The following is a 26,917-nucleotide window of genomic DNA, read 5'->3' as shown; positions in this document are numbered from 1 at the left end:
GGAGACTCTGCCAGACGTTCCCAGCAAACCCTCACAATGCGTTTGGGCCTGCCAGGTCTGTCCGGCATCCTCCCCCACCATCGCAGCCAACTCACCACCAGGTGGTGATCGGTAGAAAGCTCCGCCCCTCTCTTCACCCGAGTGTCCAAAACATGAGGCCGCAAATCCGATGACACAACTACAAAGTCGATCATAGAACTGCGGCCTAGGGTGTCCTGGTGCCAAGTGCACATATGGACACCCTTATGCTTGAACATGGTGTTCGTTATGGACAATCCGTGACGGGCACAAAAGTCCAATAACAAAACACCACTTGGGTTCAGATCCGGGCGGCCATTCTTCCCAATCACGCCTCTCCAGGTTTCACTGTCGTTGCCAATATGAGCGTTGAAGTCCCCCAGTAGAACGAGGGAATCACCCGGGGGAGCACTCTCAAGTACTCCCTCGAGTGAATCCAAAAAGGGTGGGTACTCTGAGCTGCTGTTTGGCGCGTAAGCGCAAACAACAGTCAGGACCCGTCCCCCCACCCGAAGGCGGAGGGAAGCTACCCTCTCGTCCACCGGGTTGAACTCCAACATGCAGGCTCTGAGCCGGGGGGCAACAAGAATTGCCACCCCAGCCCGTCGCCTCTCACTGCTGGCAACGCCAGAGTGGAAGAGAGTCCAGCCCCTCTCGAGAGAACTGGTTCCAGAGCCCTTGCTGTGCGTCGAGGTGAGTCCGACTATATCCACTTTGTTTATATATTGCACTTTATTGCACTATATTGCACTTTGTTTATATTTTAAGTATATTTCATTTTTTTATTCTGACAGCTTCGAATATTTTAGATCAGGGGCGCCCAAAATTTGATATTTTCTATTAAAAATACACAAATAAAAAGAGACATTGTATATATTCAAAGACACAACTTTGACTAAGTATATTATTATGAATTATTACTTTCAGTTCAGCTTTGTCTCATCACATTCCTATTGTTTGCTCTTACTTTCTGACCTTTTTATTGTTGTTGTTGTTGTTTTAAAGAAATACACAACCTTTCACATTTCAGCCCGCACGTTAGGCATGAAGTATCGCCGATACCAGAAGTCACCAACTGTGACTAGGTATCGGACCGTAAAGAAAACACTAGGACTCGGACTTGGCTTTCCTCAACCAGCGTCACGCTTTGTCGGCTCCTTTTCTGCAACAACATTATTGTTTAACAAGCAAACACTTCTCTGCTCAGACTTTGAAACACAACCCGGAGGCGATGCGAGTGCGAGTGCTGCTGGTGACATCTTCTAGTGCAGACTGTCAGCTGTGAGCATCACAGTGTCGCTCCATCTCTTTGGGGGCTACGCCTTGATCCTACTGTACGCGCACACACACCCACGCACACACACACCCCCACCCCCACACACACACAAACAGAAAAAGGAGATCGGGTGTCCCCCCCTGCCCCCCCGAGTTAATCTCCACGGTCTTTGCAGCGGTGCCAAAGTCTAATGTGGCGTCCATCTTTACTGTCTTCTACTGTAGAAGAAAGTGAAACCATGACGTGCTCTCTGCACATTTTTATCAGTCTTTATTCTTTTGAAGTTTAATTAAAAACACCAAATGTAAAAAATATGCATATGTCAGCAGGCTTTGAGCGTTGAAACAAATCTTGACGGCCGTACGGCGGGAAGAAAAGCCGCGTTTGCAAACGAGTAGACCAAGCAGCAATGTGCGCCACATTTCCTTCGGATTAGCGCCAGATTAAGAAACCATCGGTGTCAAGCAGTTGTGGCTGTAGGCAACTCCCTGACGTTGTCCTATCGGACTCCACAAGATGGCGGTAGCTGCATTTATAGTGAATGTTGTTTGTTGTTGTTGTTGATCATCTGTGGCAGTTCCAAGGGGTGTGGCCCAATTCTAGAGGGGGGGGGGTGCAAATCTTTGGGTGCCTAACATTCCGATCCCATTCTCTGGGTGACGATTAGATTCAGAATCAATTCTCGATTCAACAAAATTCTCCATTCAAATGAATTGTTTGGCATAATAACTTTATATATATACATATATACGGTACATATATACACATATACACATACATATACATACTATACATATATACATTTATATATGTATATGTATATGTATGTATGTATATGTATATATGTATGTGTATATATATACATATATACGGTACATATATACACATATACACATACATATATACATATATATATATACATATATATATATATATATATATATATATATATATATATATACACACACATATACATACATGTATATATGCATACATATGTACGTACATACATGTATATCAGTGACGTGCAGTCAGGGGAGGCAGGTGAGGCGGGGCCTCATGTACCATCATGGAAAGAAAAAAAATGTAAAAAGAAAAAATAATAATAAAATTGTTATATGTATCCAGTGATTATACTATAAAGTTATTTTCCATTTAACTTAACCAGTTTTAGATTATTTTTATTCAAAATCGCTGAATTTTCACATTTGCCGCCAGTTGAGCCTCACAATGGATTGCGCAATGACTCGGCTAACTGCTAGCCTGCTGTGCAGTGAGACCGTATTGCTATATGAATTATATTATACATTTCCATAGTTTAGTTAGCGGAGGTATATAATGTACAGTGTATTTTGTCAACAACTGTATGTGTGTAAAGTATTTCTTGTGCTGAGCAATCATAAAACGGCTGCGAAGACGCACTGGCTGAGGCTCGCAGTAATCCTGCCTCATGGTGGTAGAGGGCGCTGGTGATCCCAGGGATCATTTTTGCGACAACTCGGTTGCAGAATAAGTGACAACAAGCAGCAACAGTTAGCGATCGTTTATTTTTTCCTCTCGCCTGGACTTTTAACATGGAGGATTACATATATAAAATAAAACAGTTTTCTAAACTGGACTTTCAATCGAAGCAGGAGGTAATAATTAAAGGAATATCTCCATCGAGACAGAGAGACTTTTAAAACTGAAGAAAGATAAGGAAGACTTCTATAAACAAGTTATCGATACTTTTGTTCAGAAGGAGCGGCGCATGGACTTCATTTATAAGTAAAGGTAATACCATAATAACGTTTTTTTTTTAATAAATGTGCTTTTTTGTGTGCTACAGTTGACAAGTGAGTCCGACTATATCTAGCCGGAACTTCTCCACCTCGCGCACTAGCTCAGGCTCCTTCCCCCCCAGCAAGGTGACGTTCCACGTCCCAAGAGCTAGCTTATGTAGCCGAGGATCGGACCGCCAAGTGCCCTGCCTTCGGCTGCCGCCGAGCTCACATTGCACCCGACCTCTATGGCCCCTGTCATGGGTGGTGAGCCCATTGGAGGGGGGACCCATGTTGCCTCTTCGGGCTGTGCCCGGCCGGGCCCCATGGGGGACAGGCCCAGCCACCAGGCGCTCACCATCGTGCCCCACCTCCGGGCCTGGCTCCAGAGGGGGGCTCCAGCGACCCGCGTCCGGGCAAGGGAAATCTGGGTCCTTTGTTTGTATTTTTCATAGAGGTCTTTGATATATATATATATATATATATATATATATATATATATATATATATATATATATATATATATATATATATATATATATATATATATATATATATATATATATATTATACGTTTGGTCAGGAAAAAACACAGAGGCTATTTCATCCCTACAAGCCTATTTTGCAGGTTTCTCTGCAATAAAATCCCCTGAAGAGCAGGGAAACCCCGGTATTGAGCACTGTATAAAGGATAAACCACAGAAACCTGGACTACTGTATATATGAAATAAATGAAATGAAGTTGAGAATGATACAGTAGTTTGAAATAAAGACAAATAACAAAAATGAAATGTAGAGTACTACGTTGTCAAAGTGGAATGTTGGCTGTAAAATGGAGGAGTGGAGAACACAAGGAGGACTGGTGGGGAGGGAAGGAAGATGAAAGTTCTCCAACCTGGGCCGTGACAAATCAGTGAGCAGGAAGAGAAACAAAGACACAAGAAGAAGAAGAAGCAGAAGAAGAGTCCTCCAGCCAGCTCCACTCAAGACTTCATGGGGTGAGGCCAGGTGTCCAGGGTCCAGGGCGGGGGGACAAAGACAGACAAGACAGTGACTGCAACAAGAAAGAAGAGCTGAGACAACACTCAGGTGACCGTGGGTGTGGACCATGGACCATGCGCTGTGGGAGGTGGAGCTGAAGGATGAGCGAGTGAAGGTGACGGCGCCGCTTCGACACACCCCCACCCACTTGGCCCCTCACACTTTCACCCCCTGACCCCCCGGCAGAAAGGAGGCTGCACTCACCACAAGGCCCGGCGTGCTTGACGGGGATGCGGGTCTTGGCGTGGCACTCGGCCTTCCGCCGCACGCAGTCGTTGGCGTACGTGCGGCCGTCCTCGCCGCAGGCGGGCCTGTAGGTGTCGTCACACTCCAGGGGCTCGCAGGAGCACCGTGAGGTGGGCTGCTCCACCACACACACCGCGTTGAAGATGCACTCCTCCTCGCATTCCTCTGCAGACACACGGGGATAGTTCTTTTACACGGGGATAGTTCTTTTACACGGGGATAGTTCTTTTACACGGGGATAGTTATTTTACACAGGGATAGTTTTTTTACACGGGGATAGTTCTTTTACACAGGGATAGTTATTTTACACAGGGATAGTTCTTTTACACAAGGATAGTTCTTTTACACGGGAATAGTTCTTTGTTAGCCCCCAAATTCTTTCCTCACCCAAACATCTTTCTGTGTTTTTCTATTGTTTTTTTTTTTTACTATTTAAAGCTTCAACTCTCCTTGGTTGGCAGATATCAGTCAAGCTGTGTCATATTTCTACAATTCAATCAATATTTGATCACAAATTCTGTAAACATTGAATAAATACTGAGCGCTCATCCAAATAATACTCTCGTTTTCTATTGACGACCAAGATGAAATTAGTGCTTACAAAATACAATCATTAGTTTATCCTTATCTCTGGAAGGTTTTGTAGGACTTTAGGAGGATTTGTAGCAGGTACAATACAAACAGCTCCATTTGTGTTTCATCTGACCACAGAAATTTCCTCCAGAAGGTCTTATCTTTGCCCATGTGATGAAAACAAAATAACATTTGAGCTGTTTGGCCACAATACCCAGCAATATGTTTGGAGGAGAAAAGGTGAAGCCTTTAATCCTAGGAACACCAAACCTACCGTCAAGCATGGTGGTGGTAGTATTATGCTCCGGGCCTGTTTTGCTGCCAATGGAAATGGTGCTTTAAATGGGACAATGAAAGAGGAGGATTACCTCCAAATACCTCAGGACAAGCTAAAATCATCAGCCCGGAGGTTGGGTCTTGGGCGCAGTTGGGTGTTCCAACAGAACAATGACCCCAAACACAGGTCAAAAGTGGTAAAGGAATGGCTAACTCAGGCGAGAATGAAGGTTTTAGAATGGCTTTCCCAAAGTCCTGACTTAAACGTGTGGACAATGCTGAAGAAACAAGTCCATGTCATAAAACCAACACATTTAACTGAACTGCACCAATTTTGTCAAGAGGAGTGGGCAAAAATTCAAGCAGAAGCTTGTGGATGGCTACCAAAAGCGCCTTATTGCAGTGAAACTTGCCAAGGGACATGTAAGCAAATATTAACATTGCTGTATGTATACTTTTGACCCAGCAGATTTGCTCACATTTTCAGTAGATCCATAATAAATTCATAAAAGAACCAAACTTCATGAATGTTTTTTGTGACCAACAAGTATGTGCTCCAATCACTCTATCACAAAAAAACATGAGTTGTAGAAATTATTGGAAACTCAAGACAGCCATGACACTATGTTCTTTACAAGTGTATGTACACTTTTGACCACGACTGTGTATATATATATATATATATATATATATATATATATATATATATATATATATATATATATATATATATCCATCCATCCATCCATCCATTTTCTACCGCTTAATCCCTTCGGGGTCGCGGGGGCGCTGGAGCCTATCTCAGCTTCAATCGGGCGGAAGGCGGTGTACACCCTGGACAAGTCGCCACCTAATCACAGGGCCAACACTATATATATATATATATATATATATATATATATATATATATATGTATATATATATATATATATATATATATATATATATATATATATACATATATAATAATATGTAAATATAAATTACTTTTTTTTAATTTTTTCTACATCAAAAAGGTAGTTTAAGTGTTTTTCTTTCTATATGTAAATGTATTTTTATTATTTTTTTATATCAAAAAGGTAGTGTAAGTGTTTTTTATCAATATGTAAATATAGTTATTTTTTAAATATTAAAAAAAGAAATGAAATAATTTTTTCTTCAATATCTCAATATATTATTTTTTAAATATTTTAAATATATAAAAAAGTAAATAAAAAGGTGTTTTCATAATGTAAATATATTGTTCATTCATTGACTTTTTTAAATATAAAAATGTAATATATCTACGTAAATATATTTACTTATTATATAAAAGGAAGTGAAATCATTTTTTGTTCAATATGTAAATATATTATATATCTATTTTTTAAATATTTATAAAAAAGGAAATATACTTTCTTTCAATAAGTAAATATATTTTACTATTTTTTTTAATATCAAAAGAGAAGTGTTTTTTTTCACTATGTAAATATATCTATTTTTTAAATTTTAAAAAAGAAAGTGAGATTGTTTTTTCTTCAATATGTAAATGTATTATTAATTTTTTTTTTAAATATATAGAAAATAAAATATAAATGTTTTTAATGTGTAAAAATATATTTTTTTATTTTTTCAATATAAAAAGGTATGAAAACGTGTTTTTAAAAATAAATGAATATATTTATTTTTTTAAACATTTAAATATAAATATGTGTTTATATATTTAAATGAGTATATTATACTTAAAATAGGCTTAATGCTTCAGTCACACGCAGAATTCTCACAGGAATGAGGCAAAAATACAGTGTGACCTCATCACGCGTGAACGACATTGGGAAGTGGGATCTTACCCAGTTTTCTGCACCAGCCGGCGTGAAGCTTCCGGAGTTTGACGCCCTTCTGCAGCCCGGTGGCCTTCATAGCGCAATTGCTTGGGTATGTTTGGCCGTCGCTGGCGCACAGCGGCTCGCCCGCCGGGGGGCAGGAGTCGGGCGAGCCGAAGACGTGCGGGCGGCGGGTGAGCGCCTCCACCCTGCACATTGTGTTTAGGCTGTTCTCGCTGTCTTTGCAAGGGTCTGTGGGGACAGAGTTGGCATAAAAATTGCATTTGTCAAATATTGTCCGATTATAAGAAATTCATACTATATATGTATATATACATACACACATACATATATACTGTACATTTATACATATACTGTATATATGTATATGTATCGATGTATATGTATATATGTATGTATATACAGTATATACATTTATACGGTACATATATAAACATATACACATACATATACTGTATATACTGTACATATATACATTTATATATGTACTGTATATGTATGCATGTATATGTATATATGTATGTATATATACATATATACAGTACATATATACACCTATACACATACATATATACTGTACATATATACATTTATATATGTATATGTATGTATATATACATATATATACATGCATGTGTATGTATATATATATATATATATATATATATATATATATATATATATATATATATATATATATATATATATATATGTATGTATATATATATATATATATATATATATATATATATATATATATATATATATATATATATATATATATATATATATATATATATATATATATATATATATATATATATATGTCTTAATAAGATTATCCAAAAAATAGTGCTCGATACCGTGGTAGAGCGCAATATATGTATGTGTGGGAAAAAAATCACAAGACTACTTCATCTCTACAGGCCTGTTTCATGAGGGGTTCCCTCAATCATCAGGAGAAAATCTCCTGATGATTGAGGGAACCCCTAACCCTAACCCACACATACATATATATATATATATATATATATGTGCATATGCATACATACATATATACCTATATATGTATGTATACATATATATATCAATCAATCAATCAATCAATGTTTATTTATATAGCCCTAAATCACAAGTGTCTCAAAGGGCTGCACAAGCCACAACGACATCCTCGGTATAGCCCACATAAGGGCAAGGAAAAACTCACCCCAGTGGGACGTCGATGTGAATGACTATGAGAAACCTTGGAGAGGACCGCATATGTGGGTAACCCCCCCCCTCTAGGGAGACCGAATGCAATGGATGTCGAGTGGGTCTAACATAATATTGTGAGAGTCCAGTCCATAGTGGATCCAGCATAACAGTAAGAGTCCAGTCCACAGTGGGGTCAGCAGGAAACCAGATATATATGTCTTAATAAGGTTATCCAAAAAATAGTGCTCGATACCGTAGTAGAGCGCAATATATGTATGTGTGGGGAAAAAAAATCACAAGACTATTTCATCTCTACAGGCCTGTTTCATGAGGGGGGTACCCTCAATCGTCAGGAGATCTCCTGATATATATATATATATATATGTATATATATATATATATATATATATATATATACATATATATATATATATATATATATATATATATATGTATGTATATATACATACATACATACCTATACATATATAAATGTATATATGTACAGTATGTGTATACGTGTATATATGTACAGTATATAAATTGCTATATACGTTTTTAGGCCCACACCTCTGGTTATTGTGCTAGGTGGTTGAGAAGAAAAGAATACATATATTCTCGGCGCACGTTAGTGTGGCAACATAAAGCACCTCCGAGTGAGCGCGAGATGGTGGTGAAGACAAGGAGAACGATAAAGCGCTAGTTGTCCTTATCAGGCTGCCATCGTAATGGGATTGTGTGTGCGGACGTGGTCACGCCTTCAGACAAGACTCGGGGCTTAATCCTGCTCGCCACGCTTTTGGCATGAGGGAAGACAAAAGATTTATGTGCCGTGCTAAATCACAGTCAAGACATTTTCTATTCACTTAGCGCCGTGTTGAAGTGGGAGAAACCACACGTTTGTTGACAAGAAATAATGAAGTTGTTTGTGTGTTGGCGACACTAACTAGCCACTAACTAGTTCAGATAATCACTCAGTAGAGTTTTACTGAGACGTGGTATTGGGGATCATCTTGTCGCGCAATCTAGCCCAAGGAGAAGGAAAGTCTGGCAGAGACACAAAGATTAGACAGGAACGGACAAAGTGGTCCTGAGGTCTTTCAGGTCCTCACATTGTTTCCTCTCAGGACAAAGTCAAGGCTTGAGGAGACGAGCAAGCAGACTCTTAGAAGTATTCCATTAACCCAGAAGAACATCTCCCTTTAACCCAGAAGAACAGCTCCCATTAACCCAGAAGAAGCACTCCCATTAACCCAGAATAACATCTCCAATTAAACCAGAAGAACAGCTTTCACTAACCCAGAAGAACTGTTCCCATAAACCCAGAATAACAGCTCCCATTAACCCAGAAGACCATCTTCCATTAACCCAGAAGACCATCTCCCATTAACCTAGAAGAACAACTACCATTAAACCAAAATAACAACTCCCATGAACCTAGAAGAACAGCTTCCATTAATCCAGAAGAACAGCTCCCATTAACCCAAAATAGCATCTCCCATTAACCCAGAAGAACATCTTCCATTAACCCAAAGGAACAGCTCCCACTAACCCAGGAGAACAGCTTTCATTTACCCAGGCGAAAATCTTCCATTAACCCAGAAGAACATCTCCGATTAACCCAGAAGACCATCTCCCATTAACCCAGAATAACATCTCCCATTAACCCAGAATAACACCTGTCATTAACTCAGAAGACCATCTCCCATTAAACCAGAAGAACAGCTCCCACTAACTCAGAAGAACAGTTCCCATTAACCCAGAAGAACAGCTTCCATTAACTCTGAAGACCATCTCTCATTAACACAGAATAACAGTTTTCATTAACCTAAAAGACCATCTCCCATTAACCCGGAAGAACAGCTTCCATTAACCCAGAAGAACAACTCCCACTAACCCAGAAGCACAACTCCCACGAACCCAGAAAAACATATATCATTAACCCAGAGGAACATCTCCCATTAACCCAGAAGACCATCTCCCATTAACCCAAAATAACAGCTTCTATTAACCCAAAAGACCATCTCCCATTAACCCAGAAGAACAGCTTCCACTATCCCAGAAGAACAGCTCACATTAACCCAGAAAAATAGCTTACAATAACCCAGAAGAACATCTCCTACTAACCCAAAATAACATATCCCACTAACCCAGAAGAACATCTCCCATTAACCCAGAATAACAGCTCCCATTAACCCAGAAGAACAGCTTCCACTAACCCAGAATAACATCTCCCACCAACCCAAAAGAACATCTCCCATTAACCCAGAAGAACATCTCCCATTAACCCAGAATAACATCTCCCATTAACCGAGAAGAACATCTCCTAATAACCCAGAAGAACACCTTCCATTAACTGAGAAGACCATCTCCCATTAACCCAGGAGAACAGCTTCCATTAACCCAGAAGAACATCTCCCATTAACCCAGAAGAACATATCCCATTAACCCAGAAGAACATCTCCCATTAACCCAGAAGAACATCTCTCATTAACCCAGAATAACATCTTGTGACGACCGGGGCGCATTGTGATGCGGGGTTCGTTCTCTCAGGAATGCAGACGGGCGTCAGACACAGCGTGCAGGTAAGAAAGTATTTATTTAATAATAACTTATACTGGAAAAAAGAAAAGGGTGCTCATAGCACATAAGGCAAAAACTAAAAGAGCTAGCATGGGAGCTAGAAGGTAACAAAAAAGGAGTTTAGCGTGGAAGCTAACAGGTACAGAGCCGGAACAAAAGTCGTCAACTGTTGCACGAAAACAAACTACGAAGCCAGAACGAATGACAGGGAGGACAGACTTAAATAATAATGTCAGTGATGACAAACAGGTGCGTGTCGGGAACAAACGCGGCAGGTGAAAATAATAAGCAGCCATGGCAACAAACTCAGGTGTACAAAACAGGTACTCAAGGAGTCCAAAACTAACCAAAAACACAAGTATCTAGAAAACGTAAACAAAAAATATGATCCGGGCAGCGGATCATAACACATCTCCCATTAACCCAGAAGAACAGCTTCCATTAACCCAGAATAACATCTCCCATTAACCCAGAAGACCATATCCCATTAACCCAGAAGAACAGCTTACACTAACCCAGAAGAACATATCCCATTAACCCAGAAGAACGGCTGCCATTAACCCAGAATGACAGCTCCCATTAACCCACAAGAACAGCTCCCACTAACCCAGAAGAACATCTCCCACTATCCCAAAATAACATATCCCACTAACCCAGAAGAACATCTCCCATTAATCCAGAAGAACATCTACCATTAACCCAGAAGAAAATCTCCCATTAACCCATAATAACATCTCTCATTAACCCAGAGTAATATCTCCCAATAACCCAGAAGAACAGCTTCCATTAACCCAGAAGACCATCTCCCATTAACCCAGAAGAACAGCTTCCACTAACCCAGAAGAACATCTACCACTAACCCAGAAGAATAGCTCTCACTAACCCAGAAGACCATCTCCCACTAACCCAAAAGAACAGCTCCCACTAACCCAGAAGAACATGTCCCATTAACCCAGAAGAACATCTCCCAATAACCCAGAAGAACAGCTTCCATTAACCCAGAATAACATCTCCCATTACCCAGAAGAAAAACTTCCACTAACCCAGAAGAACATCTCCCATTAACCCAGAATAACATCTCCCATTAACCCAGAAGAACAGCTTCCACTAACCCAGAAGAACAGCTCCCATTAACCCAGAAGAACATATCCCACTAACCCAAAAGAACATATCCCATTAAACCAGAAGAACATCTCCCATTAACCTAGAAAAACATCTACCATTAACCCAGAAGAACATCTCCCAATAACCCAGAAGAACAGCTTCTATTAACCCAGAAGACCATCTCCCATTAACCCAGGAGAACAGCTTCCATTAACCCAGAAGAACATCTCCCATTAACCCAGAAGAACATATCCCATTAACCCAGAATAACATCTCCCATTAACCCAGAAGAACATCTCCCATCAACCCAGAATAACATCTCCCATTAACCCAGAAGAACAGCTTCCATTAACCCAGAATAACATCTCCCATTAACCCAGAAGACCATATCCCATTAACCCAGAAGAACAGCTTACACTAACCCAGAAGAACATATCCCATTAACCCAGAAGAACAGCTGCCATTAACCCAGAATGACAGCTCCCATTAACCCAGAAGAACAGCTCCCACTAACCCAGAAGAACATCTCCCACTATCCCAAAATAACATATCACACTAACCCAGAAGAACATCTCCCACTAATCCAGAAGAACATCTACCATTAACCCAGAAGAACATCTCCCATTAACCCATAATAACATCTCTCATTAACCCAGAGTAATATCTCCCAATAACCCAGAAGAACAGCTTCCATTAACCCAGAAGACCATCTCCCATTAACCCAGAAGAACAGCTTCCACTAACCCAGAACAACATCTACCACTAACCCAGAGGAATAGCTCTCACTAACCCAGAAGACCATCTCCCACTAACCCAAAAGAACAGCTCCCACTAACCCAGAAGAACATCTCCCGCTGACCCAAAAGAACAGCTCCGACTAACCCAGAATAACATGTCCCATTAACCCAGAAGAACATCTCCCAATAACCCAGAAGAACAGCTTCCATTAACCCAGAATAACATCTCCCATTACCCAGAAGAAAAACTTCCACTAACCCAGAAGAACATCTCCCATTAACCCAGAATAACATCTCCCATTAACCCAGAACACCATCTCCCACTAACCCAGAAGAACAGCTTCCACTAACCCAGAAGAACAGCTCCCATTAACCCAGAAGAACATATCCCACTAACCCAAAAGAACATATCCCATTAAACCAGAAGAACATCTCCCATTAACCTAGAAAAACATCTACCATTAACCCAGAAGAACATCTCCCAATAACCCAGAAGAACAGCTTCTATTAACCCAGAAGACCATCTCCCATTAACCCAGAAGAACATCTCCCATTAACCCAGAAGAACATCTCCCATTAATCCAGAAGAACATCTCCCATTAACCCAGAATAACATCTCCCATTAACCCAGAAGAACATCTCCCATTAACCCAGAAGAACATCTCCCATTAACCCAGAATAACAGCTCCCATTAACCCAGAAGAACATCTCCCATTAACCCAGAAGAACATCTCCCATTAACCCAGAATAACAGCTCCCATTAACCCAGAAGAACATATCCCACTAACCCAAAATAACACATCCCATTAAACCAGAAGAACATCTCCCATTAACCTAGAAAAACATCTACCATTAACCCAGAAGAACATCTCCCATTAACCCAGAATAACAGCTCCCATTAACCCAGAAGAACATCTCCCATTAACCCAGAAGAACATATCCCACTAACCCAAAATAACATATCTCATTAAACCAGAAGAACATCTCCCATTAACCTAGAAAAACATCTACCATTAACCCAGAAGAACATCTCCCAATAACCCAGAAGAACAGCTTCTATTAACCCAGAAGACCATCTCCCATTAACCCAGAAGAACATCTCCCATTAACCCAGAAGAACATCTCCCATTAACCTAGAAAAACATCTACCATTAACCCAGAAGAACATCTCCCAATAACCCAGAAGAACAGCTTCTATTAACCCAGAAGACCATCTCCCATTAACCCAGAAGAACATCTCCCATTAACCCAGAAGAACATCTCCCATTAATCCAGAAGAACATCTCCCATTAACCCAGAATAGCATCTCCCATTAACCCAGAAGAACATCTCCCATTAACCCAGAAGAACATCTCCCATTAACCCAGAATAACAGCTCCCATTAACCCAGAAGAACATCTCCCATTAACCCAGAAGAACATCTCCCATTAACCCAGAATAACAGCTCCCATTAACCCAGAAGAACATCTCCCATTAACCCAGAAGAACATCTCCCATTAACCTAGAAGAACAGCTTCCAGGATCCATGCTCTCCTGCGGCCTACAAGGAGAGTAATTACACACATGGTGTGTTTTCTGCAGCGCCAGTAAATCAGGGAAGCTGTGTTCCTTGCGGGCCGACTGGTCCTGGATTTATGCCAGCAACCTTCTGTCTGCAGACCCGACTAGTCAACTCTCTCTCCCTCTCTCTCTCCCGCTACCTGGCTCTCCACAATCAGAGGGAGAGAAGAAAACAACAACAATAGCCGTGGGAGTAAACAAGCATTGCTGTAGATAACAAGTACCACGAGGGCCCCATAAATACACATGGAAGGCTGCGGGGGCCACTTTGATACATGTTCTACATTAAAACCTAGACAATATAAGTCAATCACCTATCTGAACACCTCTTAGCTTACCAGTAATAAACCATATTCTACCTAATTTTGCCCTAAATGAAGCATTTTCAAGCATAAAAATGCCTGAAAGAACTACAAATACTAATACAATACTACAGTAGTACTACTAATATTACAGTAGTAGTGTCACTAGACCAGACCAAAACAATCAGACCGCTATTCAGTATCGTGGCCACTGATTGGCCCAGCCTCAGGCAGCATTAGTAATATTAGCATGCTACCTTTTTTGACCAATTTAGCAGCCAAATGCCTCAGACTTGTATAACTTAGTACTTGACACATGCTAAAGTTAGCATGCTAGCATGCTAACATGCTAGCATGCTAACATCAACGTGCTAACTTTTTTTAGCCAATTTATCAGCCGGACACCTCAGAGTCATATGACTTGGTCCTTGACACACGTTAACTGTTAGCATGCTAACATTAACATTCTAGCACGCTAACTTTTTAAACCAATTTAGGAGCTGAATGCCTCAGACTCATTTAACATAGTTAGCGTGTTAACATTTTAACCAAATATCGCAGCCGAACACCTCTGAGTCATATGAATATGTACTTGACACATGCTAACTGTCCGCATGCTAACTTTTTTTAGCCAATTTAACCGCCGAATGCTTCAGACTCATATAACTTGGTACTTGACACATGATAATGTTAGCATGCTGGCATGCTAATATTAACGTGCTATATTTTTTATACAATTTTACTGCCGAACACCTCAGAGGCATATGACTTGGTCCTTAAAGCACGCTAACTGTTAGCATTGTAGGAGCCTAAATGCTGTTTGAGTTAATTTACATTTTTTATGGAAGGTGCTTTATGTTTATTCAGCCAAAATGGGACTAATTACTTTATTTGCATGCTTAGAATAATTATTACATTTGTCTAAGTAATTTGATGACGCAACTGTTTAATTGCATATATGGCGGAAGGATCTGTGTGGTAAAGTGGTTTTTGGACACAAGGTATTATGGGTAATGGCAGTCAGGTGCGGGAGAATTGAGCCACATAGTTTTTTGACCTCACTCTTACTTTTTCTTACTCTTACTTTTTGTAACTCTTTTTTACTGTAACAAACTCACTTCATTTTGCCATTCTTTTGTTCCCACGTCGTTATTGTTTTACGTTTTTGAATGATTGAGTTCACAAGTAAACGATACAAAAGGAAGAGGAGTGTCTGGAGTTTTGTTTGTTGTCGCCGCAGCAAGCGGAAGCAGGAGAAAGTAGAGGAGCGTCAAGCTAAAGGCTTCATTAGGAATCTACAAGCATGCTAACGTTTTTTTTTTAACCGATTTTGCAGCCAAATGCCTCAGACTCATCATTGTTTTCAATATATACATACATTTTTTTATCATTAATTTTTTTAATTAATAAAAAAAAGTCAAAATGGTTTTTATTTTTTCCAAAATGTAAAAATAATTTGTGTTTATTCATTTTTAATAGAAAAAGGAAGTGTCAAAAAGTTGTTTTTTCCCCAAAATGTAAATATATTTTTTTATGTATTCAAAACTTGTATTTTCAAAATATATATTATTTTACCTAAATTTTTTCATAAAAAATAACAGAAATTAAAACGTTTTTTGAATATGTAAATATATTTTTTATTCATTAATTTATGTTTTAAATATTACAAAAAGAAAAGTGAAAGTTTTTTTTTCTAAAAAGAAAATATATTTTTTATTTAGTAATATTTAATATAAAAAGGAAATTAAACAAAGGCTTTTTTCCAATATGTAAATGTATTTTTTATATATAAAAAAAGAAGTGAAAAAGCTTTATTTTTAAAATTTAGATATTTTTTTAATGTATTTCTTGAATAAAAAAGGAAGTACATTTTTTTTCTTTATGTACCTATAAATATTATATTTTTATTTTTAAAAAATGAAAGTGTAAAATGTTTCAAAATGTAAAAAAAGGTTTTGTTTATTCATTTTTAATATAAAAAGGAAGTGTCAAAAAGTATTTTTTTCCAAAATGTAAATACAATTGTATTAATTCATTTATTTTTGTATGCATAAAAAAGGACATGCAAAAGTTTTATTTTAAAGATTTAAGATATATTATTTTATTTGTATTTTTAAAAAATGTAAATATATTTTTATTTATTCATGTATGTTTTAAATATTACAAAAAGCAAGTGAAAAGGTTTTTCTAACATGCAAATACAAATTTTATTTCTTAATTTTTTTATCTAAAAAGGGAATAAAAAAATAAAAAATTCGATATGTAAAATATTTATTTATACATTAAAAGATAGTTAAAAAGTTTTATTTCAAAAATGTAGATATATGTTTTATGTCGCTCTAAAATAAAATAAAGGAAGCAACGTTTTTTTCTATGTGCCATAAGTTTATATTTTTGAAACAAAAAGAAAGTGTAAAAGTTTTTATTTTCAATATGTAAATTCATTGTTATGTAATCACTTTTTCAAAAAAAATTCAGAAACGTAAATTTATGTTTTGTTTATGTGTTTTTAACATAAGAAGATATAAAAAGGAAATGAAAACGTTTTTTTAATATGTACATATATTTAGTATTTATTCATTTATGTTTCAAATATTACAAAAAGGAAGTGGAAAAAGTTGTGTTTACTTATATATAAATACAATTTTTATTTATTTTTTTTAGTATGAAAAGGGAATTAAAAAAAAGTTTTTTTTCAATATGTAAATGTATTTCAAAGTTTTATTTAAAAAAATGTAGATGTATTTTTCATGTTTTTCTTGAACAAAAAAAGAAGTGAATTTTTTTCTATATGTATTATAATTTTTATGAAACAAAAATGAAGTGAAAACATTTTTTTCTAATATGCAAATACATATTTTTTTTTTAAATATATTTTTAGTTGTAAAAAAAAGGGAATACAAAAGTTTTCAAAATGTAAATGTATTCGAAAGTTTTATTTTTTAAATGTAGATATATTTTTTAATGTATTTCTTGAATAAAAAAAGAAGTGACATTTTTTTCGATATGTATTACATTTTCTGAAAACAAACGTTTTTTTTCAAATATGTATATATATATATTTTTTGTGTATTTAAGGGAATAAGCGGTAGAAAATGGATGGATGGATGGAAAAAAATATATGTAAATGTATTTTTTTAAATAAAAATGAATACATAAATAAGGAAGTGAAAACGTTTTTTCAAATATGTAAATGTATTGTTTAAAAATAAAAATGAATAAATAAATAAAGAAGTGAAAACGTTTTTTTAATATGTTAATATATATATTTTTTCAAATAAAGTCGAATAAATAAATAAAGTGAAAACGTTTTTTTTCAATATGTAAATGTTTTTGAAAGTTTTATTTTTTTAAATGTTGATTTATTTTTCATGTATTTCTTGAATAAAAAAATAAGTGAAATTTGTTTGTATATGTTTTCTATATGTATTATATTTTTTATGAAACAAAAATTAAGTGAAAAGTTTTTTTTATAATATGCAAATATACATTTTTTACATTTATTTGTAGTAATATAGGAAATAAAATAAAAATCTAAATAAAATGTATTTGAAAGTTTTATTTTTACAATTTAATTTTGTATGTATTTCTTGAATAAAAAAGGAAGTAAGATTGTTTTCTATATGTATTATGTTTTTGAAAACAAACGTTTGTTTTTTTCAATTTATAAATACATATTCTTTTGTATATTCATTTTTCAAATATAAAAAAAACAAAGTAAAAAAGTATTTTTTAAATATGTAAATGTTTTTTTTTTTTAAATAAAAATTAATTAATAAATAAGGAAGTGGAAAAAGCTTGTTTTAATATGTAAATGTAATAGTTAAAAATAAAAATGAATAAATGAATAAGGAAGTGAAAAAGTTTGTTTTCAATATGTAAATGCATTTGAAACTTTTATTTTCAAAAATATAGATATATTTTTTAATGTATTTCTTGAATAAAAAAATAAGTAAACATTTTTTCTATATGTTTACTATATGTATTATTAAGTAAAGTTAAGTTAAAGTACCAATGATTGTCACACGCACACGAGGTGTGGTGTGATTTGTCCTCTGCATTTGACCCATCCCCTTGTTCACCCCCTGGGAGGTGAGGGGAGCAGTGGGCAGCAGCGATGCCACGCCCGGGAATCATTTTTGGTGATTTAACCCCAATTCCAACCCTTGATGCTGAGTGCCAATCAGGGAGGTAATGGGTCCCGTTTTTTAATAGTCTTTGGTAGGACTCGGCCGGGATTTGAACTAACAACCGATCTCAGGGCGGACACTCTAACCACGAGGCCACTGAGTAGGTCATTATATTTTTATGAAACAAAAATTATGTGAAAAGTTTTTTTTATGATATGCAAATATTTTTTTTTCAAATTTATTTTTAGTAGTATAAAAAGGGAATAAAAAAAGTTCAATAAATGTTCAAGTAAATGTATTTGAAAGTTTTCTTTTTTAAATTTATACACATTTTTTATGTATTTTTTGAATAAAAAAGGAAGTGCATTTTTTTCTATATATATCATATATTTCTTAGAAAACAAACGTTTTTTTATATATTTGCTTTGTATATTTATTTTTAAAATATAAAAAAACGTACAAAAATATGTAAAAAAAAACATTTTTTAATAAAAATTAATAAATAAAGTAAAAAAGTTTTTTTTTAATAAGTAAATGTCTTTTTTTAAATAAAAATTAATAAATAAAGTGAAAACGTTTTTTTCAAATTAGTAAATTCTTTTTTATATATAAAATGAAAAAATAAAGTGAAAAAGTTGTTTTTAATATGTAAATGTATTTTTTTTAATCAAATGAATAAATAAAGAGAAAAAGTTTTTTTAAATATGTAAATGTATTTTTAAATACAAATGAATACAACAATTGAAAACGTTTTTTTAATATGTAAATTTATTTTTTTATAAAAATGAATAAAGTGTTTTTTTTTTTAGACAAAAATGAAAAAATAAAGTGAAAAAGTTTTTTTTAAATAAGTAAATGTAATTTTTTTAAATGAATACATAAAGTGAAAATGTTTTTTTTATGTAAATGTTTTGTTTTTTTAATAAAAATTAATAAATAAAGTGAAAAGTTTTTTAAACATGCAAATGTATTTTTTTGGATACAAATTAATAAATAAAGTGAAAACATTTTTTTAAATATGTAAATGTATTTTCTTAAATACAAATTAATTAATAAAGTGAAAAAGTTGTTTTAAATAAGTAAATTTTTTATTTTTATTAAAATGAATAATTAAAGTGAAAACGTTTTTTAATCAGTACATTTTTTTTGTATAAAAAAGGTTTTTTTTAAATATGTAAATGTATTTTTTTAAATAAAAATTAATAAATAAAGTGAAAACGTTTTTTTTAAATAAGTAAATGTATTTTTTTTTATAAAAATGAATAATTAAAGTGAAAAGTTGTTTTTAAATATGTAAATTTATTTTTATTGTAATAAAAACGAATAAATAAAGTGAAAACGTTTTTTAAATAAGTAAATGTATTTTTTTTTTATAAAAATGAAAAAAGTGAAAACAATTGTTTTAAATATGTAAATGTATTTTTTAGATAAAAATGAATAAATAAAGTGAAAGTTTTTTAAAAATATGTAAATGTATTTATTTTTATAAAAATGTATAAATAAAGTAAAAAAGTTTTTTGTATGTAAATGTATTGTTTGAAAATGAAAATGAATAAATAAAGTGAAAACGTTTTTTTTAATATGTAAATGTATTTTTTTTATAAAAATGAATAAATAAAGTGAAAACCTTTTTTTTAAATATGTAAATGTATTTTTTTAGATAAAAATTAATAAAGTGAACAAGTTTTTTTTAATATGTAAATGTATTTCTTTTTTATAAAAATGAATAAATAAAGTGAAAACGTTTTTTTAAATATGTAAATGTATTTTTTTAGAAAGATGAATAAATTAAGTGAAAACGTTTTTTTTTTAAATAAGTAAATGTATATATTTTTTATTAAAAATTAATAAATAAAGTGAAAATGTTTTTTTTTTTGTTATGTAAATGTATTGTTTTTAAATAAAAATGAATAGATACAGTTGTATGGGATAGTTGTGATGTACTGGTGTGGATGTGTGAAGAAGAGTGGACCTCCCGTGGAACAAAAGAGAAACCATCTCACCACACGGTCCCTGGTGCTGCAGTCTGATGTTCCTCTGGTTCTTGCAGGCGTACTCATGCAGCTCACACTCGCTGCCGTAGTCCTTCCCGTCGCTGCCGCACACCGTCTGGGCCGGCCTGCCCCCGCAGCCCAGAGGACACATGCACTTGGCCGACAGGCCGTCTGAGGACTGCACACAGGTGCTGCCGTAGCTGCAGCTCACCTGTGTGCAGGCATCTCTCAGAGCTTCGCAGGGAGAGAGAGAGAGAGAGAGAGAGAGAGAGAGAGGTTTTAGAGGCAGACTGTGCTTGATGGCACTCGTGCCATGGTCTTGAAGTGGCATTGAGTGTGTGACACCTCTTGAAGGGAGGATTTAGTTACGCCTCGCTCTGATTCAGGGCGCTCGGAATTCCAAACATGCTTTCCCGCTACGCTGTGGCGAGCTTTAATGGGGAAGGGAGCCGCCGCTGATTATTTACCGTGCCACAAAATGAGTCCAAGAGGGGAAGTGGGAAACGTTTTCTTCCCCCGAGGACTTTTGTCTAATTAAAGCGTGTCGCTGGACACACTTGAAATGTCCACGCAGCTTTTCTGATGAATGGCAGTCGACTACAGCCGTCGTTTCGCCGCCAGACATCGTTCTGAATGTGGTCTCCCGTGAGAAGAGACGCCGAACGCCTTTTTCCTTTGCACCTTGCAAGTGTCCCGCCATAAAAGGGATGTATTTTTCATGTATTTCTTCAATAAAAGAAGAAAAGAAAGAAAAATAACAATAATATTTCAAATTGATCAGCAACATCAAGTCAGGAGCAAACTACTTAAACTCACTTGAAGCTACAAAACAAAAGTAAATAAAAGGACACAGAAAGTTGAATACAATCTATTCAGGCTGGAAATGACTTTTTAGAGAGGCGGGTGTGAGACGTGAGCGGCGGGTGTGAGACGTGAGCGGCGGGTGTGAGACGTGAGCGGCGGGCGAGAGACGTTTCCGAAGAAGAAAGAAGCTGCTCTTCATCAAAGCACATCACATCACTTCAAGTCCTTGGCGCGCTACTTGGCACAGCCGCTAACGAGCCCCATTTCCTTCAATATTCCTTCCGGATTCCAGAAGTCCTGTCAGACCTCGTTTGAAGGCGTTCCAACGCTACTTCAAAATGAGAAAAAAAAAGGTGCCGGCAGGAATCATGGAGTCATTGTGCGCTGCTAGCCGCCGTGACGCGCTAATTGCGCTGCAACAATGAAGCGCTGATGGTGCTCGCGGGGTTCTGTGGAAACCACCTCGCCTCATACGCATTTTGAGGTTGTCTACCATTCGCAAAAACACGTGTTATTTTTCCATGCATTCTAAATCGTAAATAAATGCTAACAAAAGTCGGCTAACAATGGAGGTAATGGAAGTTGCTCTCTTTCGCCTATAAAGCGCCCGGAAAACCTCCATCAAGGTTTTATAAAATCCCGACTTTTTGACACTTAGAAAATCCCGAATTTTTGACACTAAAAAAAATCCAGACTTCTGGACAAAAAAAAATCCAGATTTTTTAACATTTAGAAATAATCCGGATTTTTTGACATTCAGAAAAAAAATCCAGACTTGGACACTTGGAAAAAAATCCCGATTTTTTTGACACCTCAGAAAAAATCCAGATTTTTGGACAAAAAAAAAAATCCAGATTTTTGGACAAAAAAAAAAAATCCAGATTTTTTGACAATTAGAAATAATCCCGATTTTTTGACATTTAAAAATAATCCCGATTTTTTTTTTGTCATTTAGAAAAAAATCCAGATTTTTTGACACTTGGAAAATCCAGATTTTTTGACATTTAGAAAAAAATACAGATTTTTTGACACCTCAGAAAATCCAGATTTTTTGACACCTTCAGAAAATCCAGATTTGTTGACAGTTAGAAACAAATCCATACTTTTTGACATTTAGAAATAATCCCGATTTTTTGACAAAAAAACCCCCTGATTTTTTGACAAAAAACCCCCAGATTTTTGGACAAAAAATATCCATATTTTTTGACACTTTGAAGAAATCCCGACTTTTTGACAAAAAACATCCCTACTTTTTGACATTTAGAAAAAATTCCGACTTTTTGACATTTAGAAATAATCCCGATTTTTTGACATTTAGAAATAATCCCGATTTTTTGACACTTGGAAAAAATTCAGACTTTTTGACCAAAAAAATCCAGACTTTTTGACCAAAAAAATCCAGACTTTTTGACACTTAGAAAATATTCCGACTTTTAGACACTTAGAAAAATTCCCGTCTTTTTGACACTTAGAAAAGTGTCATGTAATGTTATTCACCACTTCACACGTTCATAATCAAGCAACGTTAAACGGGCCCTCGTGCGACTCAGGGTTAATGTTCGTCCGACCCAATGCCAAACATTTCAGGAAGGTTACGTCCGTTCTAACTTTCCACCACCAGGGGGCGATGTTGTAGTCGTGGTCAGACCCCAACCTTAAAACCTCAAATCCATTTGGAAGGAGATGGAATTATCTCAAGTGCGGTAATGACAGTGTGAAGGTTATGGCGAGGAGCGGTTTTCGCCGGTAGGCTCCACCCACCACGAATGGGTACCAATGAGTACTTCAGGGTGTCGCCATAGTCATCTGTACCGATTCTGATCAGGATCTGAAGTCGCGGAGTCGAGGTTATTAACGTTGAAAGTTGCGTGGCGAACCATTGGATCAAAGTTTGGCGCCAAGCCACAGCCACATCCTAAGGCGTAGGCGAGATTCTTCGCAACTGGTTGTCGCTCATCTGCCTCGTGTTCGCCATTTTAATTTGGACTCATTCGGTCAAAGTCCCGAGGAGGAGTTTGCTAAAGTATATATATATATATATATATATATATATATATATATATATAATGAGGTCCACAAGTATTTACACACCCTGCAATTTTGCAAGTTCTCCCACTTATAAATTGGGGAGAGGTCTGAAATGTTCATCATAGATGTATTTCCACTGTTAGAGACTTAATCTAAAAGAAAACATCAGGAAATCACATCGTATGATTTTTTAATGATTTATTTGTATGTTACTGGGGTTCATAAGTATTTGCACACATGAGAATCAGCAATAATTATGACTCTCAAAGAGCTGACAGTCTACTTTAAAAAAAAAAGTCCACCTTGACCCCACAACTAATCACCTGTGCAGCCCACAGTCAGTCAAAATCCAACTGCTACAATGGGCAAGACCTAAGAGCTGTCAAAAGAGGCCAGAGACAAAATTGTAGAGCTCCACAAAGCTGGAAAAGGCTATGGGACAATTGGGAAGCAGCTTTGTGAGAAATAGATCATCTGTTGCAGCAATTGTTAGAACATGGAAGAGGCTAAACATGACTGCTAATCTACCTCGGACTGCGGCTCCATGTAAGATCTCTCCTCGTGGGGCATCACTCATGAGAAGAAAAGTGAACAATCAGCCCAGAACTACACGACAGGAGCTGATGAATGACCTGAAGAGAGCTGGGACCACTGTTTCCAAGGCTACTATCAGTAGAACACTAGGGTGTAGTGGTTTACAATCATGCATCGCACGGAAGGTTCCCCTGTTTAAGTCAGCCCATGTCCGAAGTTTGCCAATGGCCATGTGGATGATCCAGAGGAGTCATGGGGGAAAGTCACGTGGTCTTTTTGGTATAAACTCCACTCGTCGGGTTTGGAGGAAAAAGAAGGATGAGTATCATCCCAAGAATACCATCTCTACAGTGAAGCATGGGGATGGAAGCATCATGCTTTGGGGGTGCTTTTCAGCAAAGGGGACAGGACGTCTGCACTGTATCAAGGAGAGCATGAACGGGGCCATGTACTGAGAGATTTTGGCCAAAAACCTCCTTCCCTCAGTCAGAGCATTGAAGATGGGTGGTGGCTGGGTCTTCCAACATGACAATGACAGCCAGGATAACCAAGGAGTGGCTCCATACCAAGCATATCAAGGTTCTGGAGTGGCCTAGCCAGTCTCCAGACCTAAATTCAATAGAAAATCTTTGGAAGGAGCTGAAACCTTGTGCTGCTGGGCGACTGCCTCGAAACCTGACAGATCTAGAGAAGATTCGTATGGAGGAGTGGGCCAAAATCCCTGTTGCCGTGTGTGCAAACCTGCTGAAGAACTATAGGAAACGTTTGACCGCTGTAATTGCATTCTGCACTAAATATTAACACTGATGTTCTCATGTGTGCAAATACTTATGAACCCCAGTAACATACAACTAAATCATAAAAAAATCATACAATGTGATTTCCGGATTTTTCTTTTTAGATTATGTCTCTAACAGTGGAAATACATCTATGATGAACATTTCAGACCTTTCCCTAATTTCTAAGTGGGAGAAGTTGCAAAATTGCAGGGTGTGCAAATGTGTATGAATGTATATATATATACACATAAACATATATTTACACAAACACATATATATACACATATAACTTTTATGGACAGAATTTCTAGGCGCAGTCAAGGCGTTGAGGGGATCTGGTTTGGTGGCTGCAGGATTAGGTCTCTGCTTTTTGCAGATGTTGTGGTCCTGATGGCTTCATCTGGCCAGGATCTTCAGCTCTCACTGGATCGGTTCACAGCCGAGTGTGAAGCGACTGGGATGAGAATCAGCACCTCCAAGTCCGAGTCCATGGTTCTCGCCCGGAAAAGGGTGGAGTGCCATCTCCGGGTTGGGGAGGAGATCTTGCCCCAAGTGGAGGAGTTCAAGTACCTCGGAGTCTTGTTCACGAGTGAGGGAAGAGTGGATCGTGAGATCAACAGGCGGATCGGTGCGGCGTCTTCAGTAATGCGGACACTGTATCGATCCGTTGTGGTGAAGAAGGAGCTGAGCCGGAAGGCAAAGCTCTCAATTTACCGGTCGATCTATGTTCCCATCCTCACCTATGGTCATGAGCTTTGGGTTATGACCGAAAGGACAAGATCACGGGTACAAGCGGCCGAAATGAGTTTCCTCCGCCGGGTGGCGGGGCTCTCCCTTAGAGATAGGGTGAGAAGCTCTGCCATCCGGGGGGAGCTCAAAGTAAAGCCGCTGCTCCTCCACATCGAGAGGAGCCAGATGAGGTGGTTCGGGCATCTGGTCAGGATGCCACCCGAACGCCTCCCTAGGGAGGTGTTTAGGGCACGTCCGACCGGTAGGAGGCCGCGGGGAAGACCCAGGACACGTTGGGAAGACTATGTCTCCCGGCTGGCCTGGGAACGCCTCGGGGTCCCACAGGAAGAGCTGGACGAAGTGGCTGGGGAGAGGGAAGTCTGGGCTTCCCTGCTTAGGCTGCTGCCCCCGCGACCCGACCTCGGATAAGCGGAAGAAGATGGATGGATGGATGGATATATATATTACATATATACACTCATGTATATCTTTTGACCATGTACTATTTGACCCAGTGGACTTGTTTGCTCTTTATTCTAAAGAGAGTGAATAATTCTTCATCAGGGATCACTTTTGTGGAGGCCTTGTTGTTATGTAAACAAAGGACAATGCTCCGGTGGAAGTGAGACCAACGCTGTGACATGTGTCTGTTTCAATGGTCACAGTTTATATGTCTGCAGTAACTCCTTCTTGCTAACAGGAAAAAATATAGTCCAAAAACAGAATACATTCAGTGGTTGTAATGCAAGAGGAGCAAAAAGGGGAAGAGATAAAGTGTGACACACAGTCCTGGTTGCCAATTAAATGAGTTCCTATCTCCACACACCATCTCAGTGCGGGTGAAACAGCAGCGAGATAATGAGCAAAGTGCAGATAACATTGAGATAAAGATGACACTTTAGCACAAATGAGGCACGTTAGCATGACAGGAGATGTTTTTTTTAATTCTGCAATTATAGCATCTTTGCTAACGAGGTCATTCTTTTTTGTGGATCAAAGAAACATTTTTGTTTTTTCTGAATCCTTTTTTCCTCTAAGATTTTCACTGAAGGCACTTTTTCAGATAGAATTTTATACACGAAAAAATGTTTTATGTTGACTATGTTTATATATATATATATATATATATATATATATATATATATATATATATATATATATATATATATATATATATATATATATATATATATATATAATTAAGCACTTATTTGTAATGTTGCCTATCCTCTACAATCCTAATGTTAGACTAGAACATATATATATATATAAATATAAAAATATATATATACTTCATATGTATATATAGATGTAAGCACAAGTTAACACTTGCAGGGCATATATATATATATTAATTATTATATATATATATAATATATATATATATATATATATATATAACATATATAATATATATATATATATA

At 36.7% G+C, this 26,917-nt stretch overlaps 1 protein-coding gene across 7 annotated transcripts in view; it reads right to left on the bottom strand.

Moving 5' to 3' along the window:
* Window positions 1-26,917, bottom strand: part of agrn (agrin) — a 601,652-nt gene that overhangs the window by 202,109 nt on the left and 372,626 nt on the right. For all 7 annotated transcript variants that reach the window (XM_072915893.1, XM_072915897.1, XM_072915895.1 and 4 more), the window contains 3 exons: window positions 20,627-20,851; window positions 7,020-7,244; window positions 4,300-4,506 (listed from right to left, as the gene is read on the bottom strand). In XM_072915893.1, the coding sequence (XP_072771994.1) occupies window positions 4,300-4,506; window positions 7,020-7,244; window positions 20,627-20,851 (657 nt within the window). The remainder of the gene's footprint in view (window positions 1-4,299; window positions 4,507-7,019; window positions 7,245-20,626; window positions 20,852-26,917) is intronic.

Source organism: Nerophis lumbriciformis, linkage group LG23 (genome assembly GCF_033978685.3).
Source record: "Nerophis lumbriciformis linkage group LG23, RoL_Nlum_v2.1, whole genome shotgun sequence".
In the NCBI taxonomy this organism is placed as follows: domain Eukaryota; kingdom Metazoa; phylum Chordata; class Actinopteri; order Syngnathiformes; family Syngnathidae; genus Nerophis; species Nerophis lumbriciformis.
This window is presented reverse-complemented; position numbering and strand designations above follow the sequence as displayed.